This window comes from Macaca fascicularis, chromosome 13 (assembly GCF_037993035.2).
Source record: "Macaca fascicularis isolate 582-1 chromosome 13, T2T-MFA8v1.1".
NCBI classification, from domain to species: domain Eukaryota; kingdom Metazoa; phylum Chordata; class Mammalia; order Primates; family Cercopithecidae; genus Macaca; species Macaca fascicularis.
The window spans coordinates 16,839,141-16,859,233 of NC_088387.1; the positions used below are offsets into that span (position 1 = coordinate 16,839,141).

Sequence of the window (20,093 nt, forward strand, 5' to 3'; positions counted from 1 at the left end):
TTAATGCCTTGCAGGGGTGGCTGGTGTTAATTGTCCTGTAGGCATCCCAGATGGGTTTTCCCTTTTCCTTTTGTTTCTTTTTCTTAATGTCTTGAGCCCAAATAATGGCGGCTTAGTGACAATGTTTGAATGAAATTCCTCTAAAGGGGAGCACGCCACAGTGTGAGAAGTTCTTGCAAACGCGTCTGTGGGCAGAAAGCAAACAGGCTCTGGAGCAGCTGGCCACCCTCCTGGGTGGGTGTGGAGGCTGGGACATAGAGGCCTCCGGGTTGCTGCTGCGAAATCTGCAGAAATCTTTTCTCCCCTATAATAGCACTGCCTGCCCTAGGCCCCTTCCATGCACTAATTAGTTAATCTTATAAAGAGCTTTGAAGATGAAAGACTCTGGAGGTGCCGGGTGTCACCCATATGAGTATTTCCTGATGAGATCCAGTTTCTGGCTGCTGCTGCTCCTCCAAGTAAACTGCCTCTCGGCACCTTCCTTAACTCTTTTTTTTTTCTTTCCCTCAGAAATGTGTCCTGCATCTTAAAAAGATTCATTCCCCCTCTTGGTTTTGCTCTGTCAAATCTGAGTCTGGCAGTCTGAGATGGGGATACAGGGGGCTCTCTTGCCTTCTCTCTCCTGCCTTCTCTCTCCCCTACGCTTCTCCACTTCTCCTGGCTCACCAGCCAGCAAGGCAAACAGGCCCCACCTGCAGCCCGCATGCTCTCACAGCTTGCTTGCTCCGAGAGTCATGCTCTCAGTCCCAGCCTCGAGGCCAGCAGGCGGGTTGGGGCCAGCAGGTGGGTCACCGCCTGTGGAGTGGTGGCCAGGAGTACAGTCTCTAGTCTGTCCCTGCTTCTGCCCTACTCCTGCCCTGGTTTCCTTTTTTTTCCTTAGACACAGGGTCTTGCTCTGTCACCCGGGCTGGAGTGCAGTGGTTCGATCGTTGCTCACTGCAGCCTCGAACTCCCAGGCTCACTCAGTCATCTTGCCTCAACCTCCCAATAGCTGAGACTACAAGTACTTGCCACAATGTCTGGCTATTTTAAAAAAAAAAAATTCTTTCTTTTTTTTTTTTAGCGATAGGGTCTCAGTATGTTGCCCAGGCTAGCCTTAAACCCCTGGCCTCAAGTGATTTTCCATCCTCAGCCTTCCAGAGTGCTAAGATGATAGGCGTGAGCCACCATACCCGGTCCCAGATACTTCTTTTCTAACTTTACCTTCTGCATCCCCATCCAGGCCTGACTCAGGACTAACCTGAGTGCCTTTGAATTAACAGCACATAGAGGGGACCTGCTATGCAGGGAGAACACTCCTGGGGCCTGAGGTCATCAGGGTGAACAGCACAGCCTCGTCCTGGGGGCCTTGGTGGCATAGAAGCGAAGGAATTAGGAAGGTGGCTGATAGAGTTAGGATGGCTGGTGAGTGGCTGATGGAATTAGGAGGGCACAGTTGGTAACGGGGGAGCAGTATGGGTTTCAGAGGGAGTGAGAAGGGCAGAGGAAGTAGCATGGAGCTCTGTCTGCAAAACCCTGCAGGTTCTAGGTTCCAGAAGCACAGACTTCTTGTGACTGAGGACGCTGTCTGCTGTGGCTGGGCAGGTGTGCTGAGGCCAGCTTAGGGGACCTCGGCTGCTGTGCCGAGGAGCTCGGATCCCCTGAGGTCAGCAGGCAGCCATTGAAGCTCATAAGTAGCAGTTGTGTGAGCTTGGCCCTGCATTTGGGCATCCAGCCCATGACAAGCTGATGAGCCAGGAGACCACTGGAGGAGGTTTGCACTGGGCGCAGGATAGATGGCAGGCAAGGCAGCGGGAGGGGGAGGGTGCACGGCCCTCTGGGTGAGAGCTCTGAAGTGGAGTTGGCAGGAGGAGTGCCCAGGCCAAGGGAAAGGGTGGGCACAGGGGTGACTGAAGGTCCCTGCCCAGCAGCTGAGTGGGGATTCCATGGCCACAGGAGGCAGGGCTGGAGGGACAGACGACGGCCTCTAGGAGCTTGTGGATGTCCAGCAGAGCCGTCAGGCAGGCATCTGGGTTCACATCAAGTCCGCTAATCAGAAGGGACGTCACAGGCACAGGTTGATTTGAGGGCCACTGGCACAGAGGCAGGTCAAGCTGGGGTCTGCGACAGTGAAGGGGGGGCATCAAGGAGACCTGCAGGCCACAGTGCTGATGCCAGTGAGGCCATGGTCCCTCTGGAGAATTCATGAAAGGCAGAATCCCCCTGTGATTCAGGAGTGTGTGCCTCACAGAGTGCCTCTGTCCTGGGCGGTGGCCTACAGCCCCAGGCTGCCTGGTGGAAGGTGCCTCAGTTTCTCTGGCCCTACACCCCAGCTTTCCCTGCCACACTACCTAAGTCGGGGCCGCAGTTACACAGTGTGGGTGTGAGTGGTGTCTTCAGGGGGCCTTTATGTCAACCAGTCTAGAGAAGGCCGATGGTGGGGAGGCCGGGGAGGAAACACAGTGTCCCCTTCTCACAGGGGCATTGCAGGGAGGTGTGTGTGCTCAGATAGCACGAGCTGGCTGCAGAAGGGAGTGCCGCATGGAGGCAGGTGCAAAGCTGGCCCTTCCTGCCCGCAGTTGTTACCAATGGTAGCAAAAGTCACCAAACAGCCACCAAGTCTATAGCTCTTATAACACGGCTTTTAAGCCTTACCCCTGTGATTTGAGAATGAAAGGAAATGGAGTCATTCCCTGACAAAGCAAAGCTTTTTTTGTGTGCATCTTGTTGAGGCTGGTTTTTCAACTTCACAGCATGTTTTTTTTTCTTACCATCCCTTTAAAACCGCTTACCTTGATGGATATCTAAGTGTCTCCATGTAGCCAATAGTGAAAATACTCCCATCATGAAAATACATGTTATATTTAACTTTTAAAGTGTTCGTAGACTAAGTTCTATTAGAACAAGGAACCTTACTCTGTCTTTTTTTGTAAACTTAACCAAACAGGCTGGACCAGGGTTTCTTAACCTGCTGATGCTCTGGGCCGGGTCTTTCTTTGTAGCAGGGACTGTCCTGGGCATTGTGGGATGTTTGGCAATGTCCCTGGCTTTTACTTGTTACATGTTGGTAGCACCCCACCTTCTGGTTGTGATAGCCAAAAATATCTTCAGACAGAATTGTCCCAAATTGAGATTCCCTGGCTGGCGGCTGAGTGGCCCCTGTGTGGCAGTGGAATTATTCTGATGGCTTGCAGCCAACTGCCCCTTCCAGTTTTTTTCTGATCACAGTGCTTGTCTTGCAAATTACCCCTTGCCTCCACTCTCTAAAATTGGGGCTCGTTACACACTATTGTGCTCGCACTACAAAGCTATCCAGAATGAGTATTATTGGAAGCAAACGGATTTTTTTTTCTCTTCGAGTTCTGCAATGAAAAATCCTCTGGTGTTACTGTTTAATTGGTCAGTGGTGGCTGTTTGTCAATTTGCCAGCAGGCTCTCTCTTAACTGCTGTCGTTTGACGTTGCTGAAACATAAATGTAGAATGATTGAGTTGCCAACATGCTATTAAGTCCTCCACAAAGAGTTTTTCGATGTACTACTGCTTCAGGCTTTTGTGCTTCTATTGATTGATTCGAATACTGAAGAACTCCTTGGCATAGGCAGCCCTGGTGAGAAAATGCGGCTTCTGGTAGGAAAATCGTTGGGTATTGACACTCGGACAATGCAAGGCTTTCCTTTGGTTTTCCTCTGGCACAGGATTGACCTCTGACAAAGCTCCCACAGTTGAGCGGGTATTGGCCACCCATAAAGGAAAGGGAGAGAGGCCCGTGTGGCCAGATGGTCATGATGAGACAGGGCCAGTTAAGAGAAGCCCAGGAAGTGGACGAAGACATCACATCAGTTTCGGGATTCTTTGACAGGCTCCTTATCGCTGACAAGCAGAAGCAGCCGAGAATCTTGTTTGGATTTCAGAGCTAGTCATGGTTTGAGACCGAGGATGACAGAACAGGTGCAGACAGATTGGTTTTCCTCCAACGGATACAAGAACGTCGCTCGTGTTAGGAGGATACAGTCTTATGCCCTTGAAAATGTACTTCTGGAACAGACTGCTACAGGTACACGCAGCAGAAAGTTGTGTGTCATGGTTGAGGGTCTGTGATGGCCGGGGACTGCTTGTTAGGACCCCTGTGCCTGGGCACAGCTCTTGTGCTCTACACAGGCTGTTTGTCATCGTCCTCGTGTGTGTGCTGCTGGCCATGAGTCTGCTGAGTGGGACGCTTAGCACGACGGATGCCATGCATGCCTGCTGCTCAGCTTCAACCCCTGGAGCATGCTCTGAGTTGCTGTGACTATTACGTAGAAGAAGTAAAGAAAAAAAAAATTGTTGGATACTTGCTAGAAATCTGGCAGCTTCTTAGACTAAAATGCCTGAGAAATAGGAACCAATGGAAAGTGATTCAGCGGAGTATTGGGTAAGAAATTCTGAGCCCAGACCCCCTGGGTTCAGATTCCACCTACTGCTCCTAGGTGTGCGCCTTGGGAAAGTCACCTTCCCTCTGTGTGCCTCAGTGTCCCCATCTGTACATGAAGATCAGCCAGCACCTACTTCAGAGTCCTTTCTGCACAGAATGAGGTGGTCTGTGTGGAAGGCCCCAGACAGTATCCTATTTAGGAGAAATGGCTATGATGGGGACCCTCTTATCTCGGTGGGGCCTCGGTATGTGCGTGTTCCTGTGACAGGCTGTTTCTTTAAAATATTTTCCACTTGTGGGGCACTTTGTACGCACCCCCAGGACACAGAAAGCCCCCGGGAAGCCCCGGCCTGCCCCGGCAGATCCACTCTGGGCACTGGGAAGGAGCCTGCCCGTTGACCACACGCTGTCTCTTGCTTGCAGAATCCCTGCCTGCTTCCCTATGGCAAGGCCCTCTACAGCTACGAGGGGAAGGAACCCGGCGACCTCAAGTTCAATAAGGGGGACATCATCGTCCTGCGGCGCAAAGTGGATGAACAGTGGTACCATGGCGAGCTGCACGGCACACAGGGCTTCCTCCCAGCCAGCTATATCCAGTGCATCCAGCCCTTGCCACACGCCCCGCCCCAGGGAAAAGCACTTTATGATTTCGAGATGAAGGACAAAGACCAAGACAAGGACTGTCTGACCTTCACCAAGGTAAGGTGGGCTCTGGGGTGGGCCCCGCCAGCCCGTGCAGCCTCTGTGCCACTCAGGGCTCTTCCCAGCCACAGGCCTGCAGCCAGACAGTGCCTTTCCTCAGATTCTGAATCCTGGCTCCTCCCAGAACCCTGAGCAAATGACCCAGCCTCCCTCCCTGTGCCTCCGTGAATGGGGTGGTAGTTTTTTTGGTTGAATGCTATGGAGGGCAGCAGCCTGACACACAGCTCCAGCTCAGAGCTACATGAGAACTTGAGATAATATGAGCCTCCATCAGCACCAAGAGCAGAACCCGCAGTTAACCTGAGTCATGGGTCTAAGCGCTGACGCAGGTGTGGCGGAATGACGCCTCTCCAGGACTCTTGAGGTCCCGCGAGAGGGGCTTATCAGGGGAAGCTGCTACAGAGACCCTGGTCAGCTCACGGGGGGTGACAGCTGGGGCCTCACATCCGTGCATCACAGCCCTGTCCTGTAGGGCACCTGAGGCAGGGCCAACCAGGTGCATAGGGAGCCCTGTGAAGCAAACATTTGGGAGCAAATGAAATAGTACTGACAGGTGAAGTTGAGTACGAGGGCTGGGTGAGGTGCAGAGGAGACTGGTTCTGGCTGTCCTGGCAGTTGCTGTTGAATAATTATCTGCACCAAGTGCTCAACCAACAAGCTCACACTTGGTCTTTACAGCTGTCCCAGGTTCCAGGGGAAATAGTTGGAACCTTGTTTTCTCCATGTGCAAACCAAAGCTCTGAGAGGCTTTGTAACTTATCCAGGCTGGTTGCTAGGTCCTCTCTCCCTCCTGCTTCCCCTTCCTCCTTTTCATCTTCATGTCCTGTCTCCTGTGTCTCCTCCATCCCCTGCCCCTCCTACACCTGCTCCCTGCGGCCCCCAGATGTAAATGACAAAGCCAGAATCCTAATGCAGATCTCTAATGTTAACACTCAACATTCTTCCCACCTCCCTACACAGGCAATTCTTCCCTTATGTCAGCCTCACGGTATTTTAGATGCCAAGAAGTCATTGTGTTCTCTCTCCTCACTCGTTCTGTCTTGCCTGTGTCTCTCTGTGTCAGTGTTTCTCTTTCTCTCTCTCTCTCTTTTCTCTCTGACACACACACACACACACACACACACACACAGAGTTGTAAATAACAGAACTAGAATTCTAACTCAAATCTCTGCTTCTAAAGCCCACGTCCTTCCTGCCTCCGAGAGGCCACTGCTCTCTCCCCCATCTGCTGAGTGCAGAGCTCGGCGGTGGCACGCTCTGGAGGGCGGTAGGAGAGCCATGCACGCTGTTTTTGAGCAAAATTGGCATGTCCTGCGCGTGGCTGCTATTTATGTCTTGTTCTATTGTTCAGCCTGACAGTGAATAATCTATTTTTCATTCAGGGATTCAACTCCTTCTCCCTTCCTTTTATCAAGGTGTTCTGATGCTAATTCCGATTGTCATCTGGCTGCACAGCTTCCCAGGAAACTGCACCGGTGCCTCCCTCCCTCCCAGCTCAGTCGGAGGGCGAGAGGAGCAGCCTCCTTGGGCTATTTTTAGGCACACAGAAACCCACCTTGCTTCTCTGCCCAGTGGACTCTTCTTCCCCAAGAGAAGACCTGGGGCCACTGGTGGCCCAGATGGTCACTCATGATCAAGAGCAGGGACCTCTGAACTCTCAGGGTCCGGTCACGGCCTTGCTAAGGAGACAGACCCCGTAATGGCTCCAGGCTCCTCCAGGCTTGGCAGGCTCCAGCTGCAGAGCCCAGGCCCTCCTCCAGGGGCCTCACAGGAGAGCCCGCTGTGAAGGGGCTGTCGCAGGGCCCTGGAGCCTGTGGGCAGGCCCAGCTTCTCTGGGCGGGAGCAACTGCCTGCCTTTCCTGTCATCACCATATAACGTGCTGCATTCCACGGGCCTCTGCCCCGGATGTGCAACCCCAGGCTGAAGGCTAGAGCCCACTGGACAAGAGGACAAAGGGCACCTGCCCATTATTCCACAGAAACATACTGGGCCCTGACTCCGTGTCGGGTACTAGAGCTGCTGTGCTGCCCTCTGGGGCCCAGAGTCAGGTGCGGGAGACAGGCCAGTGGAGAATGTGCAGAAGACAGGCCAGAGGCTCATGAGCTGCATCGGATCACCAGGGGTAGGCCAGGCATTTAGTGTGGGCTCCTGAGTAGTCAGTGATGGAATTCCATGTTCCATAATTCGCAAGAAACAGTGAAATTAGAGCCGTCAGGCTTAGACTCATTCTGTGGTTGGCATGTGGAGTGGGGGTAGCCGAGCAGGGGTCCGTGTGTTCCCAGGTGGCCAATGTCACCATCAAGGTGGGCGTGGCTGCCCAGGCTCTCTGGAAGGTGACCTCTGGGTTGAACTGAGGGCAGAGGCACCAGCCACGGGAGGCCCAGCGTCTCCTGTTACAGGATCTGTGACGGCTCCCACAGGAGGCGAGGGGAAAGTGTCAGATCACAGATTCTTTGTTCAAGGACTTTCTTTACTTGAATCCTGTGGGTTAATGGGGAGAATTAGAGGCCTTTGGGTGTGATCCCCAGAGGGACCTGTGCTGTGACACAACCTTCCTGCCACGCCCCTGTGCCCACTTTCACCCTCTGACCTCCACGGGGCGAGGTCGGGTAGCAAATGGCCACCCCTGCTACCTGTCCTGTCCTGTTGCATCTCTCACTCCCCAGTGTCCGCAAATAAAGGCTCCAAGAGACATGGGCAACTCCACATGACTCTCTGCTCAGTTCCTGTTTTCCCCCGCGGTGGGTCTGACCCACCTCACTTCCCCCGTGCCTGGCATGCGGCCGAGGTGACACACTGGCTCTGACAGTCTCCCTGTGAATCAGACCTCCAGGAACCAAATGGTTCCTGTGCTGCAGCGTAGGTGCTGGTTCAAGCCAGCTTGGTCTCCCCTCTGGGAAATGTTTTTATTCTTTGGATATGTTCTGTCCCAGAGTCAGGGAGGAAAGAAGGGTCTCTGAAAGCTACGATGGTGTAACCTGCCTTTATACAGCATCACTGTGGCAGACTGATGGAGTTTAAAGTAGGTGGATCAAAGCAAGATTTTTACCTTTGGTGTGTGCTTTTGAATAGTCCTGTTAAAGGGGCATTAATTAAAGTCCTTCTAAAATCTAGTCTTTGCTTTATTTCAGAAGAGAATGAATAATCAGTTTTTGTAAAGCAGCTTTAAAAAATGACATTTTATTACTTCTTAGTAGTCCCACTCCAGAAAGCTGGGCATATGCAAATAAAAAGATGACAGGTAGGAAGAGCTGTGGGCCCAGCTCTGCCAGCTGGTTTCTGAGGAGCCTCCACACGTGCTGGGCCAGTCACCCGGGAGGGGCTGGCCTTGGCAGGGCCTTGCAGTGAGGGCCCCATGCCAGCTCTGTGACTTAGGGTGACATATAACCTTGCTGGGCCAGGAGCACCTTGTCTTCCCAGTCAGGATGCCAGTGTGCACTCTGGGGTGATACGAATAAATTGCTGAGCCTAGGGCTTGGAGCACAGGAGGGGAATGTGAACTACTCTTTTCTTTGAGTGGCTAATTCTATATTGTCTTACTCAGTTCACCTGCCAGATTTGGCAAGGGTTTATTGAGCCTCTACTCTGTAGCTTTCAGTTAATGGGAACATTGTGGTCGCCTTGCCAAGCAGCTGCGTTTGCTGTGCGGGGCCTGTGCTGATTTTCGTGAGTTCCAGCTGGGATGCTCAGGCATCCTCAGAGGCCGTGCGTTTTCTTAGAGAGTGCCCGCTGATCATGGAATCACTTTTGCGCATGACTGCAGCGGGGCCCCCAGGCTTGCCATGTCTGCCCTAATCCCCACCAGGTGTGCCATGTGAAGGAGCCACAGGGCTTGGTGGCTGCAGCCACTGCGCTGTCCTGACCCTCATCTCACCCTCAATTTGTCCTGATCTGGTCAGACCTTAAGACTCTTCCATGTGACCTTCATATGCTACTGAACATTTAATCATTTCTCAAAAGTATGGGAAGTCTTACCTTTGTGAATTAACCTAGCATTAATTCCAAACTCTGCTCTTCTGATCCTAGGGACAGACGTAGATGGATAAAAATCAAATATAGAGAGAGTTCGGGCTCTAACATGAAGTAGACACAGATGCAGATCATGGCACTTTTCTTGAGTAATGCATGGTGACTCGAACATTTACTTAGTCTTTGAGTTGCTTTTTTTAACTACAAATGGAGTTGATATTAGGATTACATGAGCAAAGGCATTTTAAAACCCGAGCTCAAAATAGGCATTCCAATAAATATTTGCTGTCTGCCCTCTGCTTTCTTCCTGTCTCAGGAAAAGTTGCACTTCTGTCAGATGGTACGTATCACTTTTTATGTTCGCCCAGAATATTTGCAGGAAAGTAAGCCTCCCTCCTAAAGACAGACTGCATGGAGAATGAGAACTTGCAGGACTGGTCTGCTATGCTTTTACTTTCCTGGTGGCTGAATTTCAGAGCGGATTGCCTGGGGTTAGTGGGGCTCAGCCCTTTTGTGTCGAGGCCATATTCCCAGCAGAGCCAGGCGATGGGCAAGCTTCCAAATTTGCAGTGTCATCTCTGCTTCTTCCTGACTGAGAATTGACATTGCTTTGGGGGTTGAGAAGATGAGGAAACTTTAGCTTTACATCTTTTCATATCATGAGATAAGCTGGTGCAGAGCTGGGGGCTCCACGTCATTCTCTGCCTTCCTGGGCACCCTCTTGGGCTACTTTACCCTGAAGTCATCCAGGAAACTCAGGGAACCAGTTCTCCTTTTGACTCCTTGCTTCATGGATTTCTCCTCCCAGGCTCAGTGCACCTGCAGCCACCTCTGTGCACAATGATAACTCCTATGAAGGAGGCTCAACTCTCAGGGCATGGGGCAGAGGGGAGCAGAGCACCCTCGCAGCCCCTGCAGACCACCCGCACCCAGCGTCTTCTGACAGCAAAGGGAGTTTGGAGGAACTGCACAGATAACAGTTTTGATTTGCAGGCAAAGCTTGGGCTGTATCTGAAGCTTTGCCAGAAATTTTCAGAACCTACACAGAATGTGGGCTCCTCTCCATGGACACGCCTGGCTCCTGGGAGCGGTCCTGGCCCTGGCCACTGCAGCTGCCTCGCCTGCTGTCCACTGGGTGCCAGACCCACCCCTCGTATCTGCGCCACATGGAGCCTCTGCTCAGAGTCCTCAATGGCTACCCACCTGTCCCGGAGTCATGGAAAAGTTGGTGCTGCCCACAAGACCCCACCTTACCCAGTCCTTGCTCCCTCAAGGGCCTGATCCACTTCCGGCCCCTGGCTCATTGCCTGCCCAGCTGCACTGGCCTCCTGGCGGGTTCTCCCTGTAGCCAAGCCCACCACCTCCCTCATCCTGTGTGGTTGCCTCCCCTAGCCTGGGTGCCCCCACTCATTTATAGCTCGACCCTCCTCAGCAAATTTCTGCTGGAGATGGGGGCTACCCTCTCCCACTGTGGGAGGGAGCACCCCACACCCAGACTCCCTGTCCACACGCCTTCTCCTGTGAGGCAGGTGTTCATAGTCACGTGACACCACCTGCCTGAGGGTGGGTTGAGACCCCTCCACTGCCTGGCCCCAACATAGAGCAGCAAGGGGCACCTGGAGGGACGTGGAAGGAAGCCCTAACAGTGGAGTGGGGTGCCCTGTGTCCCCTGGCCAGGGCTGGCAGGCCTACTGGTGAGAGTGCCTCTGTCTCCTCGCCCAGCCTGCTTGGTCCATGTCTTCACTTTTCAGACGTTTATCAACCCTGGACTGTGTGCCCAATGCCAGGGATACTGAGGAGGGCACTACCCTTAGGCACTTACAACCCAAAGACGTGGAGACAAGACGAGAGAGTGTCCCCTGCCAGTGTGTGCATGCATGTGTCCGTGCACAGTGGGGGCTGCCAGCAGTGAGAGGGTGTGACCTCTGACGTCTCCTCTTCCACCTGTGGCTGCAGGTTACCCGCAGCCCTGAGACCCCGTGAGGGGTCTGCCCCTACCTCCCTCTGGAGTTCAGATACATGAACACGATGGGAACACCAGAGGAAGACCCTAGATGCTCTGGAAAGTCAGAACCCCCTGAAGTCTCAGTGACAGCAGGACAAGGATGCAGGGCCAGCCTGCTAGGTGGGGGAGCTGATGGTGGCTCACAGTTCCATAAGTGCCCCACCATAGATGGCAGTCAGCTGTCGGAGGCACAGTTGTGGGTTATTTCTGCACCAAAAGGCTGAGGGAGTTTCTGAACTATTCCGTTTTTAATTTGCCCTTCTCCCTGTGACACAGAGCGGGTTGGGCCCTCTGTGTGTGGCTGGCCTGTGTGCTGCCAATGGACTCTGTCTGCGTCAGGCTGGGTCACTGCCGTGGGGTGGCCTTGTGGAGCAGGCAGCCCACGCCCCTGCAGGCCCAGAGGCTGAGGGGGGCCCGACAGGGTCAGGGGGCTTCTCTGGGCTCCAGCTTGTTACTGCTTCTAGGAAACCACTCAACTGCACGTGAGCGGGAAAAGTGGGGGCGTTCCTGTGGCCTCCAGGAGAGCAGGGCTGTGGCCACTCATGGCCATTCAGGGATTGCTTCTGGCATTTACATGTGATTATTTCACACAGTTTACTTAGGAGAGGGAAATCTTAGGTGCTGGATGTGGGTTTATCCAGAGCTGCTGAGGGAACTCTCCAAGGTTTTCAGTGATCATGGTATTTCATGCTGAGCTCCCAAATGCCTGATATGTGAGCTGCGATATTTGCCAAGATGTGCCTTTAAAGTGGTGTCAAAGGGCAGTGTGCTCCGCCAGCCACCTCCAGTGGCATCCTCGAGGGACAGGGAAGGCGAGCGCTGGCACCCTGCCCCGCGGCCTCTGTTCTTCACAAAGGCCCATCTGTGTCCGTGGCTTTCCTTCTCCCCAGGTGGAAGTGAAAACAGACTTTGGAAGAGGCTGGTAAATGAGTTTAAAATGCACTTTAAAGACCCCTTGTAGATGGCAGGTCCTACCATGTCACCTGAATCCTTTGCGAATGTATTATTTACCAAGCCTTAGGAAGAAAGGCAATACCGGTTTTTAATAACCACTTTATGTTCATAGCTCAGACTTACAATCATTTAGGACCACCCTGAGACCACCTGGATACAAAGGAGAGCCACTGCTGTATGGTAACAGCATTTGGTGTATTTTCAAAAGTTGGAAATACCAGGGAATAGGGAAAACAGCATATGGAAGTCTACGGGCCCACAGTGAGTAATGAGCACTTGGCATGAAACCTGTAAATGAAATTGAGCTTTGTATCTGAAAGAGAAACCATGTCGTGGAAACAAGTTTCATTCATAAAATTCTTGAATGCTGCCATATTGGCCCAGAAACTTGTCTGCCTCATCTGACTCTCGGTGATGCCCGTGGTTTCCGGTTTGGTTTAGTTCACTCATCTGCATCAAGCAAGGGTTGGTGGACTAGGACTCTCTGGCCAAATCCTGCCTGCCAACTGTTTTTGTAAATAAAGTTTTATTGCTACACAGCCATAATTCATGTATGTGTTGTCTGTAACTGCTGTCATGCTACAAAGGAGGGTTGAGTAATTGACCTACAACTCCTGAAATAGTCTCTGGCTCTTTGTAGAAAATGTTCCTGACCTGTGACAGAGCACAGTACTATCAGGGCCAAGGACACAGGTGTTGTCCCTGTGTGCTCCCTTCAGCGTGGCTTTCCTCTTCGGACATTGGGAGCCTCTGGTATTCAGTGTGCATCTGTTGGGAGACAGTGAGTGGAGAGCCTGGGGACACCATCCTCTGTGAAGCAGCAACTTAACACTCAGGTCCAGCCCATGCGGATCAGTCTTGCCATCTTCATATACAAAGCCCATTTGGTGTTTTGAGGAGGGATATTTCTCCTTATACTAATGAGTCTGTGAAGCAGGTATTTCCTCCTTCCTTGTCCTTCCGAAAGCAATGGCTCCAGGTTTTTGTAACATGAGGACAAATCAGAGAGCTGTTGTGATCTAGCCATGAAAAGTTGCCATTGGTTCCCTGGTCCTGCATTGGGGGTGGAGAATCATTATTGTTTCCAGAACACACCAGATTTATGCTGGTAGCCCTAACATGCTACAGTGAATGTTTTCATTGCCCGGCACTCAACCATTCCTCTTTGGGGGTTGTAATTATTGTGGAAGTTTGGGTTAGAGGCAAAGCTGGGGAAACCTTCCTTGACATTGTTAATTAAGGATTTTTAGGTACAGGGAGTGGCTGACTCCCTGCACCCCAGTATTCTCCCAGCCCAGCCTCTACACCGTAATGAGTGCCAACTAAATAGGGACATTCTGGATCCCATCGCCCTCCTGAGGTCCCAGACAGCCACAGAAACCAGAATTTCCCCCATTGATATTTGAGCCAGAACAGACACCTGCTGCCAGGTGCCACCATACTGCAGCTAGGTCTATGTTGGACTTGTCTCTCTAGCCAGATGAAGCCGTGGCAGGGGCCATTGCTCATTCACTAATCTCACAGTAGCACAACACTTGACATGCTTGGGTTTTAGACGCCACATGTTACAGCCTGGTGGGGTTTTCATGTGCTTTCGCAATACCAGATGCTGACCTTCTCTTTACCAGCAGGACCCCTCCTCCTCCTTGGGAGAGGATAGTTTCTTCCTCAGCCAAAGACCCCTCCCAGGGCTTGGCACTTAGGAGATGCTCGAATATATTGGTGGCGTGATGAGGAGCAACCTGACCCTGCTGAACACTAGGAGTGATGGCCATCTCCTGGCCTGTGACGCACACCCATCTTTGGACAGCCCTGCCTCACAGGGAGCCTGCCCACATCGCAGTAACATGGGGTCCTTGGTGCAAATCCCACCCTCCTGGGTGACTGAAAATAAGCCTGGTTCTTCAGCATGGTAATGATGTCAGAGCTTAAAGACTGATCATGGCCCCCACAGCACTGTCGCTTCCCAGGCTGAGCCATCCCACCTCCTTCCCTGGCTTGCCATGACTCGGTTCTGGACTGTTCCCGCGATGGTCCACTTCTGCAGCACAGATGTCCTGTAGAGACATGCTAGCACTGGATGCAACATTCAAGGCATGCTGTTACTTGTCCATACCGGATAGACTGTTACCTTTAAAAAAATTTTTTTTAAATTATGTTATATAAAATATATATTTAATAATTATATATAACATACCAGAAAGTTCACTAATCATAATTATGCAGCTTGATGATTGTCACAAACAGAATATATTCTTACCTAGTGATGAAATGATGGATACTGGGGCTCCTGTGCCTCTGACAGTTACCAGCCCACCCTCACCACATGTCTACCAACATTGCAGATGAGTTGTGTTTGCTCTTGAACTTCAGATCAAGGAATCATGCAGGATTTATTTTTGTGTCCAACTTTGCTTTCTCTCAGTTTTATATTTGTGAGCTATACCCATGTTGTTGTAGGGCACTGTAGTTTGCTCATTTTCATTGCTGTATGGTGCTATTTTAGGTTTTTTAAAAAATAGGTGTTACATTTTTAGAGCAGTTTTAAGTTCACAGCAAAATTGAGCAGAAGATACAGAGATTTCCCATAAACCCCTGCCCCCACATGCACAGCCTCCCCCATTGTCAACATCACCCACCAGAGTGGTGCATTTATTACAATCAATGAGCCTATATTGACACATCGTTATTACTCTAAGCCTATAATCACTCTTGGTGCAGGGTCTACTGATGTGGACAAATGCACAATGTCATGTATCTGCCGTTATAGGCTCAAAGTAGGTTCACTGCCCTGAAAATCCTCTGACCTGCCTATCCATCCCTCCCTCCTCCACCACCCCTGGCAACCACTGACCTTTGTACTGCCTTCATATTTGTTCCTTTCCCAGAATGTCATACGGTTGAAATCATACAATACATAGCCTTTTCATAACGGTTGCCTTCACTTAGCAATTTGCATTTAAGGTCCTTCCATGTCTTTTCATAGCTTAATAGCTCATTTCCTTTTTTATCATTGAGTAATATGTCATTATCTGGATGTACCACAGTTGGTTTATCCCTTCACCTACTAAACGACATCTTGGTTACTTCCATGTTTGGGTAATTACTAATAAAGCCACTCTAAACATCCATATGCAGGTTTTTGTGTGGACATAAGCTTTCAGCTCCTTTGGATAAATACCAAGGAGTGTGATTACTAGTTTGCATAGTAAAAGCATGCCTAGTTTTGTAAGAAATTTCCAAACCGTGTTCCAAAATTGCTGTGCCATTTTGCATTTCTGCCAGCCGTGAATGAGCGTTCCTGTTGCTCCACATCCTCATCAACACACTACACACTATACTCTCTGTATATCTCACTGTGTATCTCATTGTAGTTTTAATTTGCGTTTCCCTGATGACATATGATGTGCAGCATATTTTCACATTCCTGTTTACTACTTGTGTATCTTCTTTGGTGAAAGTCTTTGACTCACCATTCAATCAGACTGTTTTCTTATTGTTGAGCTTTAAGAGTTTTTTGTGTATTTTACATAATAATCCTTTATCGTAGTTGTCTTTTGATAATATTTTCTCCCAGTCTGTAGCTTGTCTTCTCATAATCTTGACAATATCTTTTGCAGAGTTCAAATTACTAATTTTAATGAAGTATAACTTACCAATTATTTCTTTTGTGGATCATGCTTTTGGTGGTATATCCAAAAAGTCATTGCCAAACCCAAGGTCATCTAGATTTTCTCCTACATTATATTCTAGGAGTTTTGTAGTTTTATATTTTACATTTAGGTCTGTGATCTATTTTGAGTTCATTTTTATGAGGGGTGGAATGTTTATTTCTAGATTTTTTTGCATGTGGTTGTCTAGTTTTCCTGCCACGGTTTATTTTAAAAACTATCTTTTCTCCATTGTATTGTCTTTGTTCCCTTGTCAAAGATCAGCTGACTGTATTTATGTGGGTCTGTTTATGGGGTGCTCTCTTCCATTCCATTGATCTAGTTGTCTATTGTATTGCCAATAACCGTCTTCATTACTGTAACTTTATTTTCAATCTTGAAGTCATGTAATGTTGGCCCTCGTTCTTTTCCTTCAGTATTTGTTGGCTATTCTAGGTCTCTTGCCTCTCCATATAAACTTTAGAATCAGTTTGTCAATATTCACAAAAGAACTTGCTGGTATTTTGATTGAGATTGTGTTAAATCTATACAACAAGTTGAAAAGAACTGACATCTTGACAATATTGAGACTTCCAATCCATGAACATGAAATAGCTATTTGTTTAGTTCTCCTTTGATTTCTTCCGTCTGAGACTTTTAGTTTTCCCTATATACATCTTGCACATGTTTTGTTACATTTATACTTAAGTATTTCATTTGTACCTAAGTATTTCATGATACCGTTTACATTTGTGTCTAATGTAAATTGTATCATGTTTTAACTTTTAAATTTCATTTGTCCATTCGTGGTACAGGTTGAGCATCACTAATCTGGAAATTTGAAATCCAGGATGCTCCACAATCCAAAATTTTTTGAGCACCAACATGATGCTGCAAGTGAAATATTCCACACCTGACCTTATGTAATGGGTTGTAGTCAAAATGAAGGCACACAACACACAGTTTCTTCAGCATCCTCAAGGGAAAAAAGACCCTCCCAGGCCCCTTCAGCTGTGATATTTATTTTCCACACATGCCCGGATTCCCCCATGCAAGCACAACCATCAAGGGTCATAAAATGACACATGTGTAGCTACATATGCCAATGGCAGGTTCTCCACGTGCAAGGAGAGATTTCTATGACCATTGTTGATGAGGCAGATGATTCTGGAAAAAAATATTTTTAAAAGCCATCCAGCAGAATGTCTCCCCATCCACAGAGGACCCACTTCCTGGTCCCTTAACCACTTCTGATGTTTCCTTGCACCAAAAAAAATAAATAAATAAAATAAAATAAAGTATACACTTACCTTTTAATCAAAGTACAGCATCATAGGTAGAGATGAAAGCCTGCCATTGTTTGTTGTTCCATTGTTTAACAGCTGATACAGGTATTCTGGAGGGGCTACTGTGCTGCTTAGTTATTCTGAACATGTAATTTTTTTACTGTATTAATATGTCATATTTTTTTACTGCTAAATATGTATGTGTGAATAATTGTAAGAATGTGATTGCTTATTGGTAGCATATAAATCCAGAGTCAGAAGTGAGGCTGATGCCACAACCACCACAGATGGTCCACATGGGTGACACCCTTTGCTTTCTGTAGGCTCAATGTACACAAACTTTGTTTCATGCACAAAATTATTAAAATGTTATATAAAATTACCTTCAGGTTATGTGTATAAGGTATATATAAAACACAAATGAATTTTGTGTTTAGACTTGGGTCCCATACCCAAGATATCTCATTATATATATGCAAATATTCCAAAATCTGAAAACATCTGAAGTCCAAAACACATTTGTATCTCAAGCATTTCAAATAAAAGATACTCAGCCTGTATATAGGAAAGCAATTGACTTTTGCATATTAACCTTGTATCCTGCAACCTTGCTATAATCAAGTATTAGTTCTAGAAGTTCTTCAGTTGGTTCTTCCAGATTTTCTAAATAGATGGTCATCTGTAAACAAAGGCAGTTTTATTTCTTCCCCTCCAATCTGTACACTTTTTATTTCCTTTTCTTGTCTTATTGTATTATCAAGTATTTTTAGTATGATGTTAAAAAGCAGGGGCAGAGAGTACATTCTTACCTCGTTCTTGATCTTAGTGGGAAAGTTTAAAGTTTCTCACCATTAAGCTTCTCATAATTAAGGTGAACTGTAGGTTATTTGTAGATATTCCTTATCAAATTGAAGAAGTTCCTATTTCTAGTTTACTGAGAGTTTTTATTATGAAAGTGTATTGGATTTTGTTAAAAGCTTTTTCTTTATTTATTAATATGAGCATGTGATTTTTCTTCTTTAGCCTGTGGATATGATAGATTACATTTATTGATTTTTAAATGTTGAGCCAGCGGCCGGGCGCAGTGGCTCACACCTGTAATCCCAGCACTTTGGGAGGCCAAGGTGGGTGGATCACGAGGTCAGGAGATCGAGACCATCCTGGCTAATACAGTGAATCCCCGTCTCTACTAAAGAATACAAAAAATTAGCTGGGTGTAGTGGCGAGCGCCTATAGTCCCAGATACTCGGGAGGCTGAGGCAGGAGAATGGCGTGAACCCAGGAGGCGGAGGTTGCAGTGAGCTGAGATTGTGCCACTGCACTCCAGCCTAGGCAATAAAGCAAGACTCCGTCTCAAAAAAAAAAAAAATGTTGAGCCAGCCTTGCATACCGGGGATAAATTCTACTTGGCTGTGGTATGTAATTTGTCTTATACCTTGTTGGATTAAATTTTCTAATATTTTGTTGAGGATATTTGCATTTATGTTTATGAGATATATAGGTTTGTAATTTTATTTTCTTGCAATGGCTTTGTCTGCTTTGGTATTAGGGTAACGTTAATCTCATAGAAGTTAGGAAGTATTCTTTCTGTGAGGTATTCTTTTCATTTCTTTCAGAAGTGAAAGAGATTGTAGAGAATTTGTATAATTTCTTCATTTATATGTTTGGTAGAACTCACTAGTGAACTTATCTGGGCCTGGTGCTTTCTGTTTTGAAAGTTTATTAGTTATTTATTCAGTTTCTTTTTTTAAAATAGAGTCTCGCTCTGTTGCCCAGGCGGGAGTGCAGTGCCATGATCTCAGCTCACTGCAACCTCTGCCTGCCTGGTTCAAGTGATTCTCCTGCCTCAGCCTCCCAAGTCGCTGGGTCTGCAGGCATGCACCACCATGCCTGGCTAATTTTTTTTTATTTTTAGCAGAGATGGGGTTTCACCATGTTGGTCAGGCTGGTCTTGATCTCCTGACTTCAAATGATCCGCCCACCTAAGCTTCCCAAAGTGTTACTCAGTTTCTTTAATAGATAAAAGCCTATTGAATTATCTGTTTCTTCTTGTATGAATTTTAGCAGATTGTCGTTTAAGGAATTGTTCCATTTCATCTGGTGCTGAGACCAGCTTGGTCGGGGAGACCTTAACCCAGCAGCGCTAGAGGATTTAAAGACACACACACAGAAATATAGAGATGTGAAGTGGGAAATCAGAGGTCTCACAGCCTTCAGAGCTGAGAACTCTGATCAGACATTTACCCACATATTTTTTAACAGCAAACCCGTCATTAGCATTGTTTCTATAGATATTAGATTAACTAAAAGTATCCCTTATGGGAAATGAAGGGATGGGCCAAATTAAAGGAATAGGTTGGGCTAGTTAACTGCAGCAGGAACATGCTTAGGCACGGATCGCTCGTGCCATTGTTTGTGGCTTAGGAATGCCTTTAAGTGGTTTTCCGCCCTGGGCGGGCCAGATGTTCCTTGCCCTCATTCCCGTAAACCGACAACTTTCCAGTGCGGGCGTTAGGGCCATTATGAACATGTCACAGTGCTGCAGAGATTTTGTTTATATCCAGTCTTGGGGCCAGTTTATGGCCAGATTTGGGGGGACCTGCTCCCAACAATCTGGGTTATCAAATCTGTGGGCATAGCATTATTCATAATATTCCTTTTTTTTTTTTTTTTTTAACATCCATGGGACATAGAGGGATGCCCCCTCTTTTATTTCTGATATTAGTAATTTGTGTCCTCTGTGTTTTGTAGTTTGCTGGCTAGAAGCATATGATTTTTATTGATCTTTTTTGTTTCATTGATTTTTCTCTATTGCTTATCTGTTTTTAATTTCATTGATTTCTTCTTTTATTTCTTCTTTTTATTTAATTTGCTCTTTTTTTTCCTAGTATCCTAAAGTGGAGATTTAGATTATTTATTTTAGATCTTCCTTCTTTTCTAATCAGTGCATTCAGTGCTATAAATTTCCCTCTAAGCACTACTTTTGCAGCATCTCACAAATGTTGGTAAATTACATCTTCATTTTTATTCAGTTCAAAATATTTTTTTAAATTTCTCTTGAGAGTTTTTCTAAGACCCAAGTGTTATTTGGAAGTATGTTGTTAAATCTCCAAGTATTTTGGGATTTACAGCTGC

At 47.8% G+C, this 20,093-nt stretch overlaps 1 protein-coding gene and 1 pseudogene across 4 annotated transcripts in view; one reads left to right on the forward strand and one right to left on the reverse strand.

Annotated features, from left to right (window-relative positions):
* SH3RF3 (SH3 domain containing ring finger 3) overlaps window positions 1–20,093 on the forward strand; it is a 373,930-nt gene that overhangs the window by 210,849 nt on the left and 142,988 nt on the right. For all 4 annotated transcript variants that reach the window (XM_045368867.2, XM_065526788.1, XM_045368869.2 and 1 more), the window contains exon 2: window positions 4,815–5,090. In XM_045368867.2, coding sequence (XP_045224802.2) covers window positions 4,815–5,090 — 276 coding nt within the window. The remainder of the gene's footprint in view (window positions 1–4,814; window positions 5,091–20,093) is intronic.
* On the reverse strand, window positions 1,280–4,299 carry LOC135966926 (uncharacterized; annotated as a pseudogene).